We start from the raw sequence: 22,277 nt of genomic DNA on the forward strand, positions 1-22,277 counted from the left end.
TAAGCCTGCACTCCCCTCAGTTCGCCCAGACCCCTCAAACACTTCCTAGATATTTTAATTTAACTTTCTATTTATAGAATTTTCTGAAACAATCCAGAAACATATCAAAGGGATAGTAAATAAACATGCCAAATGGTATAAACATTATATTACATTATGTCATGTGTTCCAAGAAAAATTAAAGTTACTATAGTTCACAATGGGCTGCAATTGCCAAAAGCCAAAGAAAAGAGATTAAACAATAAGATAAAAGTGCTATATGCTGCTGTCTCTTGTCTATATTATAAATGTGAACTCAAGAAGAAATATTCAAACAGGAGGAGGAACCCCTACTGAGGAGGAAGTTACTCTAGCTCCACTAGATACTAATCTATCACTAATAAATTGTAATAAATGTGAAGCTTCATATAAAACATCTTTATCAGCATCCAATTTAACAACACATTTATAAAGAAAATTGAGCCAGAAGAGTCCACCAATTGGTGAACTCCGGGTCTTAAAAGGAGAAACTGCTTCCTTCTAAGTTGAGTAACCTTAGGTACATCTGGGTATATAGCAGCTACCTATCAATTTGAAAATGTAAACTTCCACATTCTCCTTAGAAGAGGTAAAGTTATGCAGCAATGGATGTGGACATTTATCCAAGTGCCTTGCTACTTTGACACACATCTCTTGGCTGTGCTTCAAAATTGTCATGCCCTAACCATGCCCCGCCCACATTCCACCCTTTTTTTGTCTGATGGGAGCTATTTCCACATCTGCACTAGTACACATCTGGTTACCTTATAAAATCAGGGGGACACATGCATTGGTTAGATGCGCGCCCATCTCCCAATCTAGGTGTGCATCCAGGTTTCAGCATTCACCTTTAAGCATGCAAATGTTTTTGAAAATCAGGACCTAAAGTTTGTTAGTAGCATAATATGTAATTTCACCTATGAATCTGAAGTGCAATGCAAGCATATTTCAGAATATTACAGGAAATGTAACTGAAAATGTTTTCAGAATACAAACTTACCACAAGCTACTGTTTCATCTGATTTGTCACCACAATCATCCTCCCGATCACACAACCACGATTTTGGAATACAGCGCCCATTTCCACAGGAAAATTGATTTGTATGGCAGGTCTTTGCTGCAATTTAATTTGGATATACATAAATATTGTGTATTGCATGTTAAATATATTCTATTTTTTATATTGCCAGCTACTTAAAAGTGTCAGGTAGTTAGCATTGTATGAGGGCAAAGAGGGATGCTCAGACAAAGATGTCTAACTGATTTAATTAAGACTGTCTGAAATTGACTGATACTTATCTAGCAAGCAATATACCGTATCAACATTTACTGTTTGTACCACATAATCTCTATGAGGTATTATGTAATGCACTTCAGTCTTAAATATTAAATACAATAACTTCAGTTGTTTAAACAACTTTATGCCTTGTTAAGGCTGTCTTGAGATATCAGGATTACCCCATACAGTTCATATGGTTCACCAGTGTAAGCAAAGGCATGCTCTATAAATTATAAGATATTTTGTTATAACTGACAGAAAAATATAGCATGCAAATCTAATATCATAACATGTACATCTCAATATGCTTTCCATATTAATGTTTCTATCAGTTGCAACGAGATGTTTTATTTACAATTCATGTCTCATTTACTGTATAGTTCTTTTTCAAAACTGTTTTAATGGTATGCCATATAGCCTTAAAATGATTCATTTTGAAAAGTAAAACTGTTTTTAAAGTATTTTTCAAGTACAATAAATTTAAATGAGCAATGCAATAAGTGAGTATTGTGCTAAATGTAAATATTTATATACTGTATATATGTTGAAAAGTTTGCTGAGTCTTTCCTAAAATACCATTCAAATTAAGTAAATAGTAGAGAAGAGAATTAGGTTTAGTTGGATTATAGCTCTTGCATGTGGGAGAATTTAATGATGGAGCAGGCATATAACAGCTACATGTTCAATCAAACTGATTGACAGGTGAAATAAGGGTGACAGCAGCCAATTAGTGTTCACTATTGGTCTAAGCCACACCCAGTTGAACCCCAAACTCCACCCACATCACTTCCATCCCATTGAAGTGGATAGGTATAGCCCCACCAGAGCCCCACCCAAGAAACACCCCTCCAACCCCCCAAACCAAGCCCCCAGACTGTCCTCACTCCATTCACCCCAAACCACAGCACAACTCCACCCACAACCTCCCACGCCATAAAAGTGACCATGCTTTGACCTAAGCCACATCCCCTCCCACCACCAAAACATGCCCCCATCCCCAATCCATATCCCCTATGTTGTCACCAGAAATGACCATTGACCGCCTTTTGATGACATCACTGGAAGTCCAACCCACAACACACCCCAAAAATAATCCATCTAGAACATCATCAGAAATGGCTTTCAATGACAATAAAATTAATGGACCCTGCCAGCTTTTTGATGACTTCACCAGAGTCCAAATAATTGCTACTGGGTGTGGTAAAAGAGCCGAAACCTGGACTTTCTGATCCATGATTTAAAAGTTACTAGCTGTAATGTAGCAGGAAGCTATCTCTCTCTTGTTCTCCCTCCCTTCTTCCCGTCAGTGTAAATACACATGCACAATTACCCTGCCTGGTAGACATTCAGGGTGAAATTTGAGCAGATCTTTTATAGTATTCAAAAAAAAAAAAAAAAGATTAATAGCAGAGTGTGTGGGGGCTAGAAATTCAGATAAGCAAAATAGCCCTAATTATCAACGGGCCATGCACGAAAATACCGGCAGTTATGCATGTGGCTGGAACCTGTGTGCGCCACGCACATTTTCTAAATGGCTGGCCACATGCATAACTTCTGATATGCGCACAAGTGCCGGGCCCTGAAAAAGGGGCGGGTTGGGCAGTGTAGTTTGGGTGGGGAGGGGCATGGTGGGGTGTTTCGGAGGCCTGCTGGGACAGTGGCCATTAGCCACTGTTCCAGGAAAGCAGGCGCTAGTGGAAATTACTGCTGCTCCAGAGGAGCAGTAAGTAATAAAATAAAAAATTTGGAGAAAGGTGGTGCGTCCGTCGGTATCAGATGGCTTCGCCTGACATACCTCACCTCTATGTCAGCCTTCTCCACCAGCCTCGGGAGAATGGCATCTGTAGCGTCTCTTTGCCGCACCCTCCAGCATCCCTGGAGCGGCTTTGGCGCGGCGTCCCGCCATATTGTCCTGAGGTCTCCTAGGGCACACACGCACGAATGCCTCATGTCTTGTAGCAGTGTTGGCGTGAAACTCGGGGGCATCTCCCTCGAGTGACATCACTGCTTCTGACTACAAAAGTTGCCCATTTGCTGACTCTCACCGAGTTAGCAACGGATTGGATTTGTTCCTGTCTGAAGCTGCTCTGCCGCTTCTGCTGCTGCTGGAAGCTATCTACACCCTCCGGGGTTCTACTAACTTGGGTACCCGCTCCTCGGGGGCCATTTGCTTATTTCCAGTTGCCTATCCTGAATCCAAGTACTCGCTCCTCAAGGGCCTGTGTGTCTATCCTGGTGCATGCTACCAATTCTTCTACCTGCTGGAACACTACCTATCAGCTACAGAGAGTGAGTACTACTTCTCCCACTCTGTTCATCTACAGCTCCTCGTTGTCTATCTGCAATGGCCCTATAGCACCATTGTGGAACGGGACTCCTCTGCCGAGGATCACAGACTTGCTACCAATCCTCTCTCTATTGCTTATTGGGAACTCTATCTACTCAGCTACAAGGGAGTGTGTAATAACATCTGCCAGTCTATCTCCCCTACAGCACCTCACTGGATATCTGCATCGGGGCCTTATACCACCATTGTGGGATGGGTCTCCTCCGCCGAGGATCACAGACTGTTGCTATCTAATCCACTTTCTACTGCCACTTCTTGTGAACCATCCTAGCTGCATAATAGGCAACATAGGCAACGAGCCTATGTTGAGTAGGCTCGGCGGCGCACGCAAGCCCCAGGACACGCATAAGTCCCGGGACTTTCCTGAGGGGCATGTCGGGGGCATGTCGCAGCGGCGCGTCATTTGGGGGTGGGGCTGCGGGGTGCTTCTGGCCCGGGAGCGTTTCGGGGCATGGCCGAGGACTCCAAAATGGCTCCCGGGCCTGGGAATCGCTCGCCGGTGGCTGGCCTGGCGTGCACATGTTACGCCTGCCTCGGGCAGGCATGACTTGTGCAACAAAGGTAGGGGGGGGGTTAGGTAGGGCTGGGGGGGTGGGTTAGGTAGGGGAAGGGAGGGGAAGGTGCGGGGTGGTGGAAAGAAAGTTCCCTCCATGGCCGCTCCGATTTTGGAGCGGCCTCGTAGGGAACAGAGGCAGGCTGCGCGGCTCGGCGCGCACAGGCTGCCAATTTTGCACAGCCTTGCACGTGCTGATCCTGGATTTTAACAGATATGCACGGCTACACGCGTATCTATTAAAATCCCACATACTCTTGTTTGCGCCTGGTGCATGAACAAAAGTACGCGTGTGCGCAAATTTGTAAAATCTACCCCATATTCTCTGTGTTTGTGCATCTGAGTCTAGTCTGGTGCTACAGTTCCCTACGGGGCTCCTCCCCGAGGGAGTCACTATCACTGATACCCCTAAGAATCCACCAAACACCTCAATATCATAACAAAAGGTAGGAGCGGCCTGGGAGGGAACTGGGGAAGGCCTGATTGCATTGCTGTGCATATTTAACTAAAATTCACCCCCACTGCGCTTCCGTCCGCACATGCATGCACAATTTTAAAATCTGGTGTGCATGAGCTTGCAGCCATCAGATTTTATAACATGCATGCGCTGGCATGCACATGTTATAAAATGTGCATGTCCATGTGCACACACCTGAACAGCGCGCACATGGACAGCCACACATTTCTTTTAAAATTGATCCCAAAGTGAATAAAACGAGTTTTTTTAAAATACAGATAACTGTGCTTTATTTATTTATTTATTTATTTAAATTCTTTTAATATACCGATGCTCAAGACCAGGTCTTATCGTACCGGTTTACAATGAACTAGGGGGAAAAAACCAGTTAACAATAGAAGCAGGAAATTACATTATAACAGGGAATGTGGAACTTGGTAGTTAGAGGAAAGGATAGGTTAAACAATTTCTAACAGGAGAAGAAAGCAAATAAGCAGAAACGTAAGTGCTTACATGGTAAGCATTATATACCAAAATTACATCGTGTGTAATATTAGGCAAGTTATATTAAAGTGCGGTTGTCCGAGAAACAGTTCCTTTTTTGAGTTGCTGAAGGAGGACGCAACCACGGGGTATGTAACTGTGGGGGTGATCCTGTGGTTTCTTCAGGGGTATGCTTGGGCGAACAGCCAAGTTTTTAATTTTTTTCTGAAAGTGATATGGCAGTGTTCCTGGCGGAGATCTGGTGGGAGAGAGTTCCAGTGATGCGGACCGGCAGTTGATAGTGCACGTTTTTCAATGGTGTTGTGGAGAACGGACTTTTTTGGGGGAACCTGGAGGGAATCTCTGTATGCAGATCTGGTGGGTCTTGTAGAGGCGTGTGGTTTGAGGGGTATGGTAAGTTGGAGTGAGGATTCCTGAAATAAGGTTTTGTGGATAATAGTAAGTGAATGGAAGAGAATTCTGTAGCGAATGGGTAGCCAGTGGAGTATTTTTAGAATCGGGGTGATGTGGTCCATGCGGCGAGAGTTTGTGAGGATCCTGGCTGCAGCGTTTTGCAGCATTTGAAGAGGTTTGGTAGAAGAGGCTGGGAGACCTAGCAACAGAGCATTACAATAGTCAATCTTTGAGAAAAGTATGGCTTGAAGGACCGAACGGTAGTCGTGGAAGTGTAGAAGAGGTCTTAACTGTTTTAGTACCTGTAGTTTATAAAAACCTTCTTTGGTGGTGTTGTTGATGAATTTTTTGAGGTTCATTCTGGAGTCTAGGAATGCCCCCAGGTTTCTCACTTGACTTGTTAGTGGTGTGTTGGTATTGAAGGCTAGCAGGTTATTATCATTGGGGGAAATGATTAGCAGTTCGGTCTTGGACGTATTGAGTACAAGGCAGAGACTTGAGAGAAGGAGGTTGATGGTGTGGAGGCAGCTATTCCAGTAGTTTAGGGTGTCTGAAACTGGATCCTTGATGGGGATTAGGATCTGCACATCGTCTGCATAGATGAAGTATGTGAGGTTGAGATTATTGAGGAGTTGGCATAGGGGGAGAAGATATATGTTGAATAGGGTCGGCGAGAGAGAGGAACCTTGGGGAACTCCTTGTTTGGCAGCTACAGGATGAGATTCTTTGTTGATTATTTTAACTTTATAGTATCTGTCGCTTAGAAAGGATTTTAACCAGAGGAGTGCAGCCCCTGAAATGCCTATTTCCATCAGACGGTTGATGAGGATTGTGTGGTTAACTGTGTCGAACGCTGCCGAGATGTCTAGCAGGGCTAGTAAGTATGATTGGCCTTTGTCGAGACCCAACAGGATGTTGTCCGTTAATGAGAGTAGGAGAGATTCTGTATTTCTGCGTTTCCTGAAACCGAATTGCGATGGATATAGTATGTTGTGGGATTCGAGGTAGTCAGTGAGTCTAGTATTGACCAGCTTTTCCATTAGCTTGGCTATGAAAGGTAGGTTAGCGATAGGGCGAAAATTTGTGGGGTTGGATGGGTCCAAGTTGGGTTTTTTTAGTAATGGTTTCAGCGAGGCTGTTTTTAAAGCATCCGGGACAGTACCGTTTGAGAGTGAACAGTTTATGATGTCGGCCAAAGGTTTGGCGATGATGTTAGGGATTGTGAGAAGGAGTTTGGTCGGGATTTGGTCTATAGGATGCGAAGAGGGCTTCATTTTCTTGATGATAGATTATATTTCCAGGGATGATGTAGTATCAAAAGATTCTAGAGATCGTTTGTGTGTCAATGGGGCATGGTTTTGGTCAGGAGGGGGCTGGGAGTTGGGAATGGGGTTGGAAGATAGTAGTGGGATAAGTAAGTTTTTTATTTTGTTGTCGAAGAAGACTGCCAGCTCGGAGGATTTGTTTTGTGCTTCTTCTTCCGGGATGACTGGAGGAATAGGGGTGGTGAGTGTGACAACATATGAGAAGAGAGTTTTTGGGTCATACAGGAAGCTGTGTATTTTTTTGGCGTAGAAGTCCCTTTTTGTACGAAGAATGGTGGCCCTATAGTAGCTCATTGTGGTTTTGTAGGAGGCCCGTGCAGAGGTGGTGGGATTCTTCCGCCATTGTTGTTCTTTGTGTTGAAGGTTTAGTTTAAGTGTTCTTAATTCTGATGAGAACCAGGGTTTCTTGTTAGTACGGGCAGGATTAATATGTTTGGATGTCAAGGGGCATAATTTATCAGCTGCTGCGTGGGTGATAGTTAGCCAGGAGTTCATGGCGGTGTCCGCATTTGTGAGGTCCAGGTTAGTTAGTTCCTTGGTGAGCGTGTTGCTGAGAGCATCCATGGAGCATGTTTTTCTAAATTGGATCGTGGATTTAGTGATGTTGGTGGTGGGTTTTTTTTTTATGGATATTTCGGTTTCAATAATCGAGTGATCTGACCAAGGGATGGGGGTGCAGGTAGGAGGATAAGTGTTCAAGATCTGGTCATTTGTAAATATTAAATCTAGCGTGTGTCCTGCTTTGTGCGTGGGTTTGTTAATGATTTGTTTGAAACCCATGGCCATGAAGGAGGAGAGGAGGGCTTCACAGTTGGCTGAGGGGGAAGGGGAATCAACATGAATGTTGAAGTCTCCTAGCAGGATCGCTGGTGAGTTGGTATTGATGTGTTTGGCTACAAGTTCTATGAGAGGCGATGGGTCGGAGTCTAGGAGCCCAGGCGGGGCATAGATAAGGCAGATTTGGAGTTGAGTGGATTTAAATAGTCCGATTTCGAGTTTGGTAGAAGTTTTAATTGAGTGCTGGGTTAGTCTTAATTCTTTTTTTTGCAGCTAGCAGTAATCCTCCCCCTCTTTTTTTAGTTCTGGTGATGGAGAAGAGGTCGTATAGTTGAGTTGGTAATTGGTTGATTAGGGGTGTGTCTGTGTTTTTCAACCATGTTTCAGTTATAGCACACAGGTCCGGTTGAGTGTCCAGTAAGTAGTCGTTGAGCAAATGGGATTTTTTTGACAAAGATTGGGAGTTGAGGAGGGTTAGTGTGATTAAGGATAGACCAAGGAATTGGTTTAGAGGGGAAATCATAATGGGGATCAGGGATCTCTTAGAACGTTGTGTCTTGGGTAAGGGTGAATTAACTCTGTTGAGGAATGAGTGCGGAATGATAGGGATAGGGAGGGTTTGCATCATGTTGATTAACTGGAGAGGCTGGATGACTGCTGGTGAGGCTGGATGACTGCTGGCTGGGTGCCTGTTGGTGAGGCTGGATGACTGCTGGTGAGGCTGGATGACTGCTGGAGAGACTGGATGACTGTTGGAGAGACTGGATGACTGTTGGAGCGGCTGGGTGCCTGTTGGTGAGGCTGGATGACTGCTGGCTGGGTGCCTGTTGGTGAGGCTGGATGACTGCTGGTGAGGCTGGAGGACTGCTGGAGAGACTGGATGACTGTTGGAGCGGCTGGGTGCCTGTTGGTGAGGCTGGATGACTGCTGGAGAGACTGGATGACTGTTGGAGCGGCTGGGTGCCTGTTGGTGAGGCTGGATGACTGCTGGCTGGGTGCCTGTTGGTGAGGCTGGATGACTGCTGGTGAGGCTGGAGGACTGCTGGAGAGACTGGATGACTGTTGGAGCGGCTGGGTGCCTGTTGGTGAGGCTGGATGACTGCTGGAGAGACTGGATGACTGTTGGAGCGGCTGGGTGCCTGTTGGTGAGGCTGGATGACTGCTGGCTGGGTGCCTGTTGGTGAGGCTGGATGACTGCTGGTGAGGCTGGATGACTGCTGGAGAGACTGGATGACTGTTGGAGCAGCTGGGTGCCTGTTGGTGAGGCTGGATGACTGCTGGCTGGGTGCCTGTTGGTGAGGCTGGATGACTGCTGGTGAGGCTGGAGGACTGCTGGAGAGACTGGATGACTGTTGGAGCGGCTGGGTGCCTGTTGGTGAGGCTGGATGACTGCTGGCTGGGTGCCTGTTGGTGAGGCTGGATGACTGCTGGTGAGGCTGGATGACTGCTGGAGAGACTGGATGACTGTTGGAGCGGCTGGGTGCCTGTTGGTGAGGCTAGATGACTGCTGGCTGGGTGCCTGTTGGTGAGGCTGGATGACTGCTGGCTGGGTGCCTGTTGATGAGGCTGGGTGACTGCTGGTGATGGTGAGGCTGGATGACTGCTGGAGAGGAAATGAGCGAGGGAGGAGAGGGTGGGTGCGTGATTGTGGGTAGCTGTGGCCGGTGCGTTTAGGTTACGAGAGGGGGGGATATAGGTGGATGATAAGCGTGGGTGGCTTCTTCTGTGATCTGGTGCACACTAAGGGGCACACAAAGGGGCAGGCCCCTTTGTCGCGCTCCTTAGACGCGAGACGCCTGGGTGGGTCTTGAGCCCTTTAAGGGCTCTTTAGATGACGTCGGGAGGTGGGCGGGCTTACCGCGTGTCCCTCCTGCGCTGGGCCGGTTCGGGGCTCCTTCTCTTTTTTTCTCCGCGGGCCGCTAGCCGCGCGGGAGGCCAAGGCCTTGTCCGCCTCCCCTGACCCCGATGGGTCCACGCCGATCGCGCGGGGAGGGTGGCCAGCCAGGAAATGGCCGGCCTGGGAGCGTCTTGAGCCCTTTAAGGGCACTTTAGATGACGTTGGGAGGTGGGCGTGCTTACCGCGTGTCCCTCCTGTGCTGGGCCGGTTTGGGGCTCCTTCTCTTTTTTTCTCCGCGGGCCGCTAGCCGCGTGGGAGGCCAAGGCCTTGTCCACCTCCCCTGACCCCGATGGGTCCACGCCGATCGCGCGGGGTGGGTGGCCAGCCACTGTATATGTGTAGGTATATGTGTAGGTATGTATTGTGTATATGTGTATATGTGTAGGTATATGTACACATATGTGTATATGTGTAGGTATATGTGTAGGTATATGTGTAGGTATGTATTGTGTAGGTGCTGTATATGTATTTTACAAATACATATACAGCACCTACACAATACAAAAAGAATGTTTTAAAATTCTGAGAAAATATAGGCTAGGTTGCTTTGCTGATTGCAAGCCATGTAGTTCATAAAGAGAAGCCTAACATGTACAAACAGATGTAGAAATAAACTCGTCATAACTAACATGTGATAGTGGTCTTGTGCAAACAGAATCCCAGATAGAAAAATAGTAACTGGTGGCAAACATATACATATATACTATATATACATTTTTTGAACTAATAACTGTATCATGTGTGTTTTAAGAATCTATGGAAGGTTTTATCTTGAACACAGTTAAAAACAATGAGAGGCATATAAATTTGACCTTCATCTCTGCTCTATTGTTCTATTCTCCAGCTACACTCTTTTTGCCTTAACCTCTACTTTTGACCTTCAACTCTGCTATGCAGCTCCTACTCACCAGCATCCATAACATATAAATTTGAACTTCATCTTTTCTCTATTGCCTCTATTCAACAGCATAGAAAATGTCTTGAACTAGTCCTTTTACTGCTGTCTCTCAGAATTCTCCATTTCAGTTTTTTCCTTTTCAATCAGTCATCTGACAGCAAAGAAGGTTTAGTTTGTGAAAATGATAAAAAAAAAAATAATGTAATTCAGTGATAAAATATTTCATTTTAACTTCAATGTATTCAAATTGTTGAAATATCTTAATGGTACCAGATGCATTACACCCCAGTTTTTCTAAGGGATTATAGTTAAAGCTAATTGTATAGATACATGTCTTGGGCTGTTTTAAATTTAGAGATTCAGTACTACAAATAATTCATTCCTGTTGCTTTTTTTATTTCAAATACTGACATATGTTTTGGATTTTATACCCAAAACATAGAATTCCCAAACTGTCTTTTGGTCTGGTTTCTAAGTGGATATTATTTTCAGATTGTCTTTATAAATGTTATTTTTTGTAAATCACATTTAATTATTGAAATTACTTTGATTATTTTTTTTATTTTGTGCTTTGTCAGTGATGACAGACAGGGCAAGAAACAGCTAAAAATAATTTATTATTGTATCTCATTTTTCCTTAAAAATGAGAATATTTTAAGCTCCTCCTACTAATACCGGAAACAATTTCCAAAACACTGGCGGATATCATCAACTATTCTTTATCCCAGGGACTATTTCCAGATGACCTTAAACTAGCTTCTCTCAAACCGCTTTTAAAGAAACCGAATCTAGACCCCAAGGACCCCCAACAACTACCGCCCGATTTCCAATCTTCCATTTATTGCCAAGATAATGGAAAAGCTTGTCAACACGCAACTCGCAACACGCAACTACATTGAAGATCACAAAATACTGTACGTCTCCCAATATGGATTCCGTAAAGCTTTAAGCACGGAAACTCTACTCATATCTCTGACAGACCACATCATCATGGGTCTAGACAAAGGCCAATCCTTTTTCCTTATTCCCCTAGATCTTTCGGCTGCATTTGACACTGTAAACCACTCCATCCTCCTCAATCAATTGTCAAACATAGGAATAACAGGTACTGCACTATCCTGGTTCAAAACATTCCTCAGCAATAGAGGCTATAAGGTCAAAATCCACAATAAAGAATCCTTCCGCTATACTTCGTCTTTAGGAGTTCCACAGGGTTCCTCCCTTTCCCCTACGCTCTTTAATATATACCTTCTCCCGCTTTGCCAACTGCTAACCCGCTTGAAACTAACACACTTCCTATACGCTGACGATGTGCAAATCTTGATTGCCATTAAAGAAACCATCACTAAAACACTTGAATTTTGGGAAATTTGCCTTCGAGAGATCAATCTCCTTCTCACTAGTCTAAATCTGATATTAAATACAGCTAAGACGGAACTTCTTTTCATCTCCCCAGAAAATAGTAACTCCTCTCTGTATCTTCTAACCAACCTACTTACTACCCAAACAAGGGACTTAGGAATAATTATCGACAACCGTCTTAACTTAAAATCCTTCATCAAACAAACAACAAAAGACGGCTTCTATAAACTACTGGTTCTGAAAAGAATCAAACCTCTCCTTCACATGCGAGACTTCAGAACGGTCCTTCAAGCAGTTATCTTTTCTAAGATAGACTATTGTAATTCTATCTTACTTGGTCTCCCTTCCGCATCCATTAAATCCCTTCAGATGCTCCAGAACTCTGCTGCGAGAATTCTGACTAACACCAGGAGAAGAGATCACATCTCTCCCTCCCTCAAGAACTTATACTGGCTGCCAATACACTTTAGAATTATCCACAAATCCATCACCATCATCTATAAAGCCATCCATCACCATGCTATGCTTGATCTACAAATCCCACTCAGACGACACACCTCCACTAGACCCATCAGAGAAGCTTACAGAGGATCACTTCTCGTTCCCCAAACCAAAACCACACACCATTTAACTTTCAGAGACTGAGCCTTCTCCACAGCCGGACCCTCACCATGGAATTCTATTCCCCCGGATCTGAGACAAGAACAATGTATACCTACATTCAGAAAAAGGCTTAAGACTTGGCTATTTAAGCAAGCCTTCCCAGATTCCAATTAAATGACAGCAACATCTTTTAAGAGACTTCACAATATAATGTAAATATTTAATCCTTAACTGCTCAGTTATCATGCTCTAATTTTTTCCCACAGTTTGATCAACCTTGTTGTAATGTAACTTCATGACCTCTTTGCACTTGTTAATGTTCCGTTTTTTGTTTCACACACCCCTGTTATCTGTAAACCAGCATGATGTGATTTTTAATCACGAATGCCGGTATAGAAAAAACTCTAAATAAATAAATAAATACATTTTCAAAGGAAAATGAGGTGCTTGGAAAGGTGTTTCCTTAGAAAACAGAGTAAAGACTAATTATAGTAATAAGATCAGATTGTGTAGATAAAGTCACTGTATTAATTGTAATTACTACTCTAAATCCAGTCTAATAAACTTTCAAAATAAGAATCATTGTTAAATCAAACATTTAAAATTTAAAATTCACTTCTCTAAAATAAGTGAAAAGAAAAAAGATTTCTATGAGGGATTTATATATAATTTTATATCATTCTATTCTTTCAACAAAGCTGCAAGGAACATGCTCTGCTCCTGTTCCAGTGCCTCCCCTCATAAACAGCCTTCGGGGAACAGTGGATAATTTTTTTCTTTTCCCTCTAATTTTTACTACAAAACATAGAATACAAATGAAAAAATTCCAGTACAATGCTACCACATTTTATTTTAAATGTAATAGTCCATGGAAAAGGCTATACTTCGAGCAAACTCTCAGTGGGCATTCCCAATTCATTACATACAACAAAGCTTATATTGTTTCTAGATACAAAGTCATGATTCAAAACATTTCAGAATGACCCTTCACAGTCTCACATCTGCATTTTATTTCAACAACATATGTCTTAGGTCATTATTGGACAACTGATCAGTATGGCCTAAGTTCAAACTATAGTTATCTACAAGCACAGCACATTTTGTTACTGATCAGAAAGGATCATGCATGTGTCTAATTAGGAAACTTGGGGGCTAGATTCATCATTCCGTGCAGAATGATGAGCTGCGGCGATCAAGGGGGCGAGGGGTATAATAAAGGGGGCAGAAGGGCACTAGTGTGCAGCCGGCCACATTACGGCAGTGTGGTTTCACCTGCGGCGGTGATGCACACTGTCGCCCCCATAGCGGCAAGCTAAAAGGTGGTGCTATTTCCCGCACTACTGCTGGCGATAATGTCCAAAACATTATCGCCAGCAGCAATGTCACCACCCCATTTCCCTAAACCCTTCCCTAACTCCTCCCAAACTCCACCCCTTCCCCTAATTTTAATTTTACTGCCGCTTAAAAAATAACCCCCTTTGACTCATAGTCTCATTCTCTTTTATCTCATCCATGCAGCCAAAAAGTCTGCCAATACAGACTAATGTAAAAAAGGCCTATTCTGATCTCAAAACTGTATAATTTTAAAGCTAAAATGGACATAGAAGTACAATAAAAGTTTTTCATTTCCTCAGTTCTCTGGTTTGTATTATCTGTACAAGTTAGTTTAAAATCTAAGTAAATCACATATAAATCGCTCATAGAAGTCTCTTTTTTTCTTTTCACTTATTTTGAGAAGTAGATTTTAAATTTTAAATGTTTGATTTAGCAATGATTTTTATTTTAACATTTTATTAGACTGAATATGGAGTATTTATTACAATTAATACAGTAACTTTATCTGCACAATCTGATCTTATTACTATAATTATCCTTTACTCTGTTTTCTCAGAAAACACCTTCCAAAGCCAGGCTAATTTTTTTTCAAAAATATTCTCAATTTTAGGGAAAAATGAGAAACAATAATAAACTATGTTTAGCTCTTTGTTGCCCCATCAATCATCAGCGACAAAGCAGAAAATTATATATATATATATATATATATATATATATATATATATATATATATATATATATATATCATAAATCAAAATAATTGCAATAATGAATTGTGATTTGCAAAATGTTACATCTGTAAAGGCAGTTTGAGTATAATCTCCACTTTGAAATAAGACCAAAAGAGAGTTTGCGAATTCTATGTTTTGGGTATCAAAATCCAAAATATATGTCAGCATTTGAAATAAAAAAGTAACAGGAATGAATGAAACTATGAATTCTTTATAGTTCTGAATTTTTAAATTTAAAATTGCCCAAGAAATGTATTTATACAATTAGCTTTAACTATAATCCCTTAGAAAACCTGGGGTGTAATGCATCTGATATCATTAAGATATATCAACAATTCAAATACATTTAAGTTAATATCAAATACATCATCACTAAATTACACTATTTTTTATACATTTCACAAATTAAAACTTCTTTGCTGTCTTTCAAAAGATGCTCACAGCTTGGTAAAGGCATGGCTGTTTGCAGGAGGTCAGTCTACTTTACTCAGCTATGAGCTATGATCAGAGTGGTGGTGATTACTAGGTGAGGCTGTGTCTGAGGGTTTTTAAGTGTGAAACTTAGATGATTGACTGAAAAGGAAAGAACTGAGATGGAGAACTCTGAGAGATAGTAGTTAAAGGACTAGGCTCAATGAATTTTCTATCCTGTTTAATAGAGGCAATAGAGCAGAAATAAATGTCAAATTTATATGTCAAATGATTAAGTAAGCAGTCATGCTGGTGAATAAGAGCAGGGCAGAATTGAAGGTCAAAAGGTCGAAAGTGGAGACTAAGGCAAAAAGAGTGTCGTTGTTGAATAGAGGCAATGGAGCAGAAATGAAGGTAGAATTTAAATTTATATGCCTCTCATTGTTTTTAACTGTGTTAAAGATAAAACTTTCCATAGATCCTTGAACACATGACACAGTTATTAGTACAAATATATCTATGTCTATATATTTATGACCAGTTACTGTTTTTCTATCTGGGATTGTGTTTGCACATGGCCGCTATCACATGTTAGTTATCATGTCTTTATTTCTACATCTTTTGTATGTCAGGCATGTCAATATGAACTAAATGGCTTGCAATCAGTTCAGCAACCCAACTTATATATTTCTAGAATTTTAAACATTCTTTTTACAGTGTGTAGGTGCTGTATATGTATTTGAAAAACACAGTTTTCTGTATTTAAAAACAACTCAAGGCTTGTTTTAATCATTGTGGGGTCGATTTTAAGACCTGAGCGTGCGCATCCATGTGCTTGCAGTTCCTGGTGCGTGCACATGTGTTATAAAATATGATATCTGCATGTACATTCATGGTGGATTTGAACATCCACGCGCATATGCGGGAAGGAGGCCTCCTCTGCGCGCAGGGGGCAAAGTTTTAAAAGGCCATTTATGGTAATGGGCGTAGGACTTCCTCAGTTCCCTCCCAGACTGTTCCAATTAATGAGCAGACTGTTAGGGAACTTCCCTATACTCCTACCTAACTTTTCTACCCTTTTCCATCTCCTTCCCCTTCCTAACTACTTACATTTTTATTGTTCGATTACTTACTGCTCCTCGGGAGCAGAAATAATCTCCATGTGCCGGCTGGCTGCCAGTGCGCACTTCCCTTGGACAGCGTCAATTTTAAGGGCTATACACATCCATTTCTATGGGGTTTGAGAGGTGTGGGCAGAGTTTGGGGCAGGACTGGGCAAGTCTTAGACCAGAAGTGTACACTGATTGGCTGCTGTCATAATTATCCCACCTGTCAATCATTTGGAGCCTTGATCTATAAAAACCGAAGGTACCCAAGGCACCATTTCATTGGTGCAGATTTTGAGTTGCCCTTTTTTAAGGACAGCATGCTTTCAAGTTTGCTCCTGGCTTTTGTTTTTTTTATTGGGAACAGGACCTTTGGGTTTCTTGGAAAGAGACTTGGAGTATGGGCTAGAAGAAAAGGTGCCTGTCTCCCCTTTTAAAAATTCTGGCTTTTGACCCTTTTTGTTTTGGAGGAAAATGTTTATCCACCTCTCCTCTCAGTGCTCCCACATTCCAATGGGAGCACTGAGAGGAGAGGATTACCTTGCTGGTGGCTGAAAGGAATCAGTAAGTTTTTGCTTGGGACATTGTCTTTTTTAAAAGTATTGGGGCAAAGTTAACTATTTGGGAATATTATTTAGTGTGTTTGTGTGTTTGTGCTTTTAATAGTCAGTAAGGCAGTGAATAAACAAGTTAGACTGTTTGTATTTTTAAATAGTCAGTCAATAAGGCAGCTAGAAGCAAAAGGTAGTGTATTTATTTTTAAAAGTCTATAAGGCAGCTAGTAAGCTGAGCTGAGTGTTTGTATTTATAAAAAAAAAAAAAAAAACACACAAAAAAAACCACACAAAAAGTAGCCAGAAGCTAGAAATAAGCTAGGAGCAGTGTATACCTAAGTAAAAAGGTTGAAAAGTTCAGTTCAATTACTCACCTTGGAAAGGTGTTGAGGTAGTGTGATTTGGTTTGAATAGGTACCAACATTTGTTAATCAAGAGAGCAGTGAGTCACTCTGGCTGACTAACTGAAGTTAGACTGTTTGTATTTCCCAACCCTCCCACCCCTCGCCCACCCACCCTTAGCTCATCCTTTAATTTATAGGCAGGTGCCACTTTCACAAAAAAAAAAAAACTACAACAAAAACTTTATTGAGAGTTTGATCAGACCCCTGTAGGCAACTACCAGACATACAGCAAATTCACTAATACATTTAAAGGATGTTAATTAGACACATTCTTACTCACATAGCAACCTAAAACTTAACTAGGAACTGATCAAAATTGAGATGAAGGCAGCAGTCCAGCAGCAAGAGGGGGGCTTCCCAGTCTTTTGCATCAAGTGTCACATGTATGATTTTCTACCCACCAGTGAGAAGTTGTACATGTGCATGCAATGCAAAGAGCTCCTGGCTCTCAGAGAACGAGTCCAATCTCTGGAGGCTAGAGTGGCAGACATGGAGGAGCTGAGGCAGACAGAGAGGTATATAGATGAGACCTTCAGGGACATAGTAGCCAAGTCCCAACTTCAGACTGGCAGCCCTGGTGCTGCCTTGAAAGAAGAAGGTCTCATGATTGGAGAGCATCAACCTGATGTTGCAGGAAAGGATCCTGTAGCAAGGACCTACTCTCCAGGTGATGCACTGTCCTTTCGTACCGAGGATATTTCCCCAAGGCCTACTGCCCAGGAGGGAAGGGTTAGGTCAGCCGTCATAGTTGGTGATTCGATTATTAGGAATGTAGACAGCTGGTTTGCTGGTGGGCGTGAGGATCACCTGGTAACATGCCTACTTGGTGCGAAGGTGGCGGACCTCACGCATCACCTAGATAGGATTTTAGACAGTGCTGGGGAGGAGCCAGCTGTCGTGGTACATTTGGGGACCAATGACATAGGAAAATGTGGGAGGGAGGTTCTAGAAGCCAAATTTAGGCTCTTAGGTAGAAAACTTAAATCCAGAACCTCCAGGGTAGCATTCTCTGAAATGCTCCCTGTTCCATGTGCAGGTCACCAGAGGCAGGCAGAGCTCCGGAATCTCAATGTGTGGATGAGACGATGGTGCAAGGAAGAGGGATTCAGTTTTGTTAGGAACTGGGGAACCTTTGGGGAAGGGGGAGTCTCTTCCGAAGGGATGGGCTCCACTTTAACCAGGGTGGAACCAGACTGCTGGCGCTAACTTTTAAAAAGGAGCTAGAGCAGCTTTTAAACTAGAACACTTTCGAATAATAGAAGGACTAGGGGGCATTCCATGAAGTTAGCAAGTAGCACATTTAAGACTAATTGGAGAAAATTCTTTTTCACTCAACGCACAATAAAGCTCTGGAATTTGTTGCCAGAGGATGTGGTTAGTGCAGTTAGTGTAGCTGGGTTCAAAAAAGGTTTGGATAAGTTCTTGGAGGAGAAGTCCATTAATGGCTATTAATCAATTTTACTTAGGGAAAAGCCACTGCTATTAATTGCATCAGTAGCATGGGATCTTCTTAGTGTTTGGGTAATTGCCAGGTTCTTGTGGCCTGGTTTTGGCCTCTGTTGGAAACAGGATGCTGGGCTTGATGGACCCTTGGTCTGACCCAGCATGGCAATTTCTTATGTTCTTATGTTCTTAATAGAGCGGAAAGCCGACAGTCACTCAGCAGTGCAAGGTTCGGAGAGAGGTATCTTCAAAGGATACTAATGATGCATTAGAATTATGGCATCCTGACAGTGAGGTTCCAATAATAAGAAAAGTAGTCCAAGTGCCTGTAACTAAAAACTCACCTGAGCTAAAAAATTCTAACTTATCCCTATCAATTAAAAAGCAGAATGAAAATACAAACAAAACACAAACTTTGAAATGTTTGTATGCTAATGCCAGAAGTCTAAGAAGTAAGATGGGAGAATTAGAATGTATAGCAGTGAATGATGACATAGACTTAATTGGCATCTCAGAGACATGGTGGAAGGACAACCAAAGAGACAGTGCTATACCAGGGTACAAATTATATCGCAATGACAGAGAGGATCACCCGGGAGGCGGTGTGGTGCTTTATGTCCGGGATAGCATAGAGTCCAACAGGATAAACATCCTGCACGAGACTAAATGCACAATTGAATCTTTATGGGTAGAAATCCCTTGTGTGTCGGGGAAGACTATAGTGATAGGGGTATACTACCGTCCACCTGGTCAAGATGGTGAGACTGACATTGAAATGCTAAGAGAAATTAGGGAAGCTAACCAAATTGGTAGTGCAGTAATAATGGGAGACTTCAATTACCCCAATATTGACTGGGTAAATGTATCATCGGACGCGCTAGAGAGATAAAGTTCCTGGATGGAATTAATGATAGCTTTATGGAGCAATTGTTTCAGGAACTGACGAGACCCCTCACCCAGTTGTTTTAGGCCTAAACGGAGATTTATGAAGATTTACATTTCATCAAGAGCAGAAATAAACATGCACGGCTGCCAGATTTAAAATGCATCCGTGTAAATTTTGGCCCCCGCCCCCAGAATGCCTCATCACGTCCCAACTCTGCCCTTTTTTTAACTCAAGCACGCACATATATGTGTGTAATGTGCAGCTTTAAAAATATGTGTTGCTCATACGCAGCCCATATACTTGCATATATACACTTTGAAAATTCACCCATGGTTTGAAATTTTTAAATGAATTTTTCAATATTTAAAATATATGTAGGACCCATGATGATACATCTTGAGCATTATTAAGCAGTATATTATTAATGCCTGATGTTATCTGTATGACAATCTCATATTATAATGTAAATTTAGTCGCATAAGAATAAAAGAAGATACATTGTAAAGTCTGAATGCTGTTTCATGGAATTTAGTAGTCCAGCATTAAACTCTCCAAACTCTGGGGCCTGTTCCCTCCTTTGAACTTATTCCTAGATCCCTTTTTCTCATGTGTTACATTCTCAGAGGTTTGCTTTATACATTATGGGCAGTAGCATGTCAAGTACAGCAAAAGGAAGAGGAAGAGGGGAACTGGAGACATAGGATCTCTGTCTGAAGCTGCAGCACATTGTGCCAGCACTGATACTCTCCACCTGTGATAGGCAGACAAACCAATAACATGTGTGTCCTATCTGATGTATTTTATTTCAACCCAGGCCAAGGGCGGGGAAATCACCATCGAAGAATAAAAAATTTGCAGGTTTGTCAAACTGAGTGGGGTTCACATAGTGTCCCCAAACCCTAATACCATGCCCTGGGTGCCATGCAGGGATTTCCTAGCAGATAGATACCCCTCTCTCCAAACAAGACAGTAAATCTCACTGACCACACTGAGCAAGAGCTTTATGATTTTTTATTTTTTTTTTACTGGTAAGCATGTTGAAAAACTTTTTTGAGGAGGAAAGGAAAGTAATAATAAAGCAGGAAAATTAGAAGAGAAATAGCAAAACACTGGAATGCAATATATAAACAATTACAACACACTATACTAAAAAGAATAAATATGTAACTTAATACAATTTTAAACAATTATGCAGAATTTATATCTATTAGCAGATGCTGGATACCCAGAAATTCAGTCTTAACTCTCTGAATATGCACAAAAAGATATACCAGTGGGGCCCTTGCTGATTTTTACAGAGGCAAAGAAAACCCTACCTGATGAATGCTAAAAGCAATTGAGATGCTTCCTTCTATTTCTGTCCACAATCCTCTTCCACCTTCCTGGCCTCTGGGATTCCCTCCGAGCAAGGATTACTGCAGACTCCATGAGTCTAATGGACTGACCTCTCATCATGCAAGACAGTAAGCCTGGCTCACAATCAGCTGTAACACTAGAGATCCTACATTCCTTCTCTGAGATGTGCATCTAACTATAGGCACCAGCTCCATGAGTGCTATGGATGCTCGAGTACCTCCAATAATTTGCCTGCACTTCTGTAGATGGGGAGCTGAGAGCATCATTCTACAGGGTTGTGGGAAGAGGAAAATAAGAAAGTGTTTCTCCCTTCATGCTACTGTTCCCACTTCTCCCTGCAACCTATTGGTTGGCTGTGTAATGTCTGACTAATGGGTTACAGGAGAAGACAGGCAACAAGTGCCTGTGTCTAATCTGTTACTGCTTCTGCCTCCCTTTTAGCCTATTGGCTGGCTGTGGAATGTTTGACCAATGGGCTGTACAGAGGGCAGGCAAAAAGTACTTAATTCTCATCTGATACTGTTCTCATCTTCTCCTGCAGTCAATTGGTTCGCTGTAGAATGTCTGACCAATGGGCTGCAGGGGGACCAGACAACCTAGTAGTATAGGAAAGACAGGCTTCCTGAGGTGCAGTAGAGAATTGGAGGGCTTATTATAGAGGGACCAGGAAAGAGAAAGAGGGACAGAGGAACTATAGGAAGGGTGAAAGAGGGGCCAAAAGAACTGCTAGAAGATGGTTTAGAAGGGAAACTGCCTGAGTATATTAAAATTATTTTAGGCAGTTAGTTAATTATTTATTTATGTATTTATTTAATTATTTATTTATTTACGGGTTTTTTATAAACCGAGGCACGTTTGCAAAACATCACCTCGGTTCACAATGTAACATAACTGAGCAACAAGCTTTACAATAGTAACATTTTTTAACAGGGAGGGGGTTAACAAGGGCAGGAGTAGATAATACGAGAATTATATACATATGTACATGTTAGTTTTTACAAGGGCGTTCATCAAATCAATCAGAATAATTAGCAGGGGAAAGTAAAAGGGGAGGGGAAGAGGGGAGTATATCCACAGTGGGTGGATGGTAGGGAGAGTAAGAAGAAAGGGCAAGAGTTATTCGGGTGGTCATGTCGCATCTTTGGGGGGGAGTCAATTCGTTAGTCCGGGTACGCTAGTTTGAACAGCCATGTTTTAAGATTGTGATATGTATATGTTATATATATTAGATATTGTATATGAAGGTAAGGTTAGTTATGGATCAAAACAATTACCAATAATTGATAAAAGTGATATATATATATATATATATATATATATATTGATCCACATGTGCCGATTTCTTCGCCTTCGATGGATATGCTCCTCAAAGGAAGAATACATCACTGAAACAGATAACATGAAGAACAGATTTTTACATAGACGTTACCCCCACCAAACCATCAAATAAGCATTCAAATGAACATTGCATGCCGATAGAGAGTGGCACACAGAAAGAAACAGCATATAGAATGACAAATGTGTCATGTACATTTATGCAATGCAAAACCAACAATTTGCTTTACTCAAAAGCACCAAAACTCATCACCTTCATAGACATTATGCATGCAACTCTGAACAGGTAATCTATGCTATAAA

The 22,277-nt window shown here is 42.0% G+C and overlaps 1 protein-coding gene across 1 annotated transcript in view; it reads right to left on the reverse strand.

Annotated features, from left to right (window-relative positions):
* LRP1B (LDL receptor related protein 1B) overlaps positions 1-22,277 on the reverse strand; it is a 3,516,099-nt gene that overhangs the window by 1,667,485 nt on the left and 1,826,337 nt on the right. Inside the window, 1 exon segment of the mRNA XM_029607894.1 lies at positions 1,019-1,135. Coding sequence (XP_029463754.1) covers positions 1,019-1,135 — 117 coding nt within the window.

The sequence above is a fragment of the Rhinatrema bivittatum genome, chromosome 6 (genome assembly GCF_901001135.1).
Source record: "Rhinatrema bivittatum chromosome 6, aRhiBiv1.1, whole genome shotgun sequence".
Classification (NCBI taxonomy): domain Eukaryota; kingdom Metazoa; phylum Chordata; class Amphibia; order Gymnophiona; family Rhinatrematidae; genus Rhinatrema; species Rhinatrema bivittatum.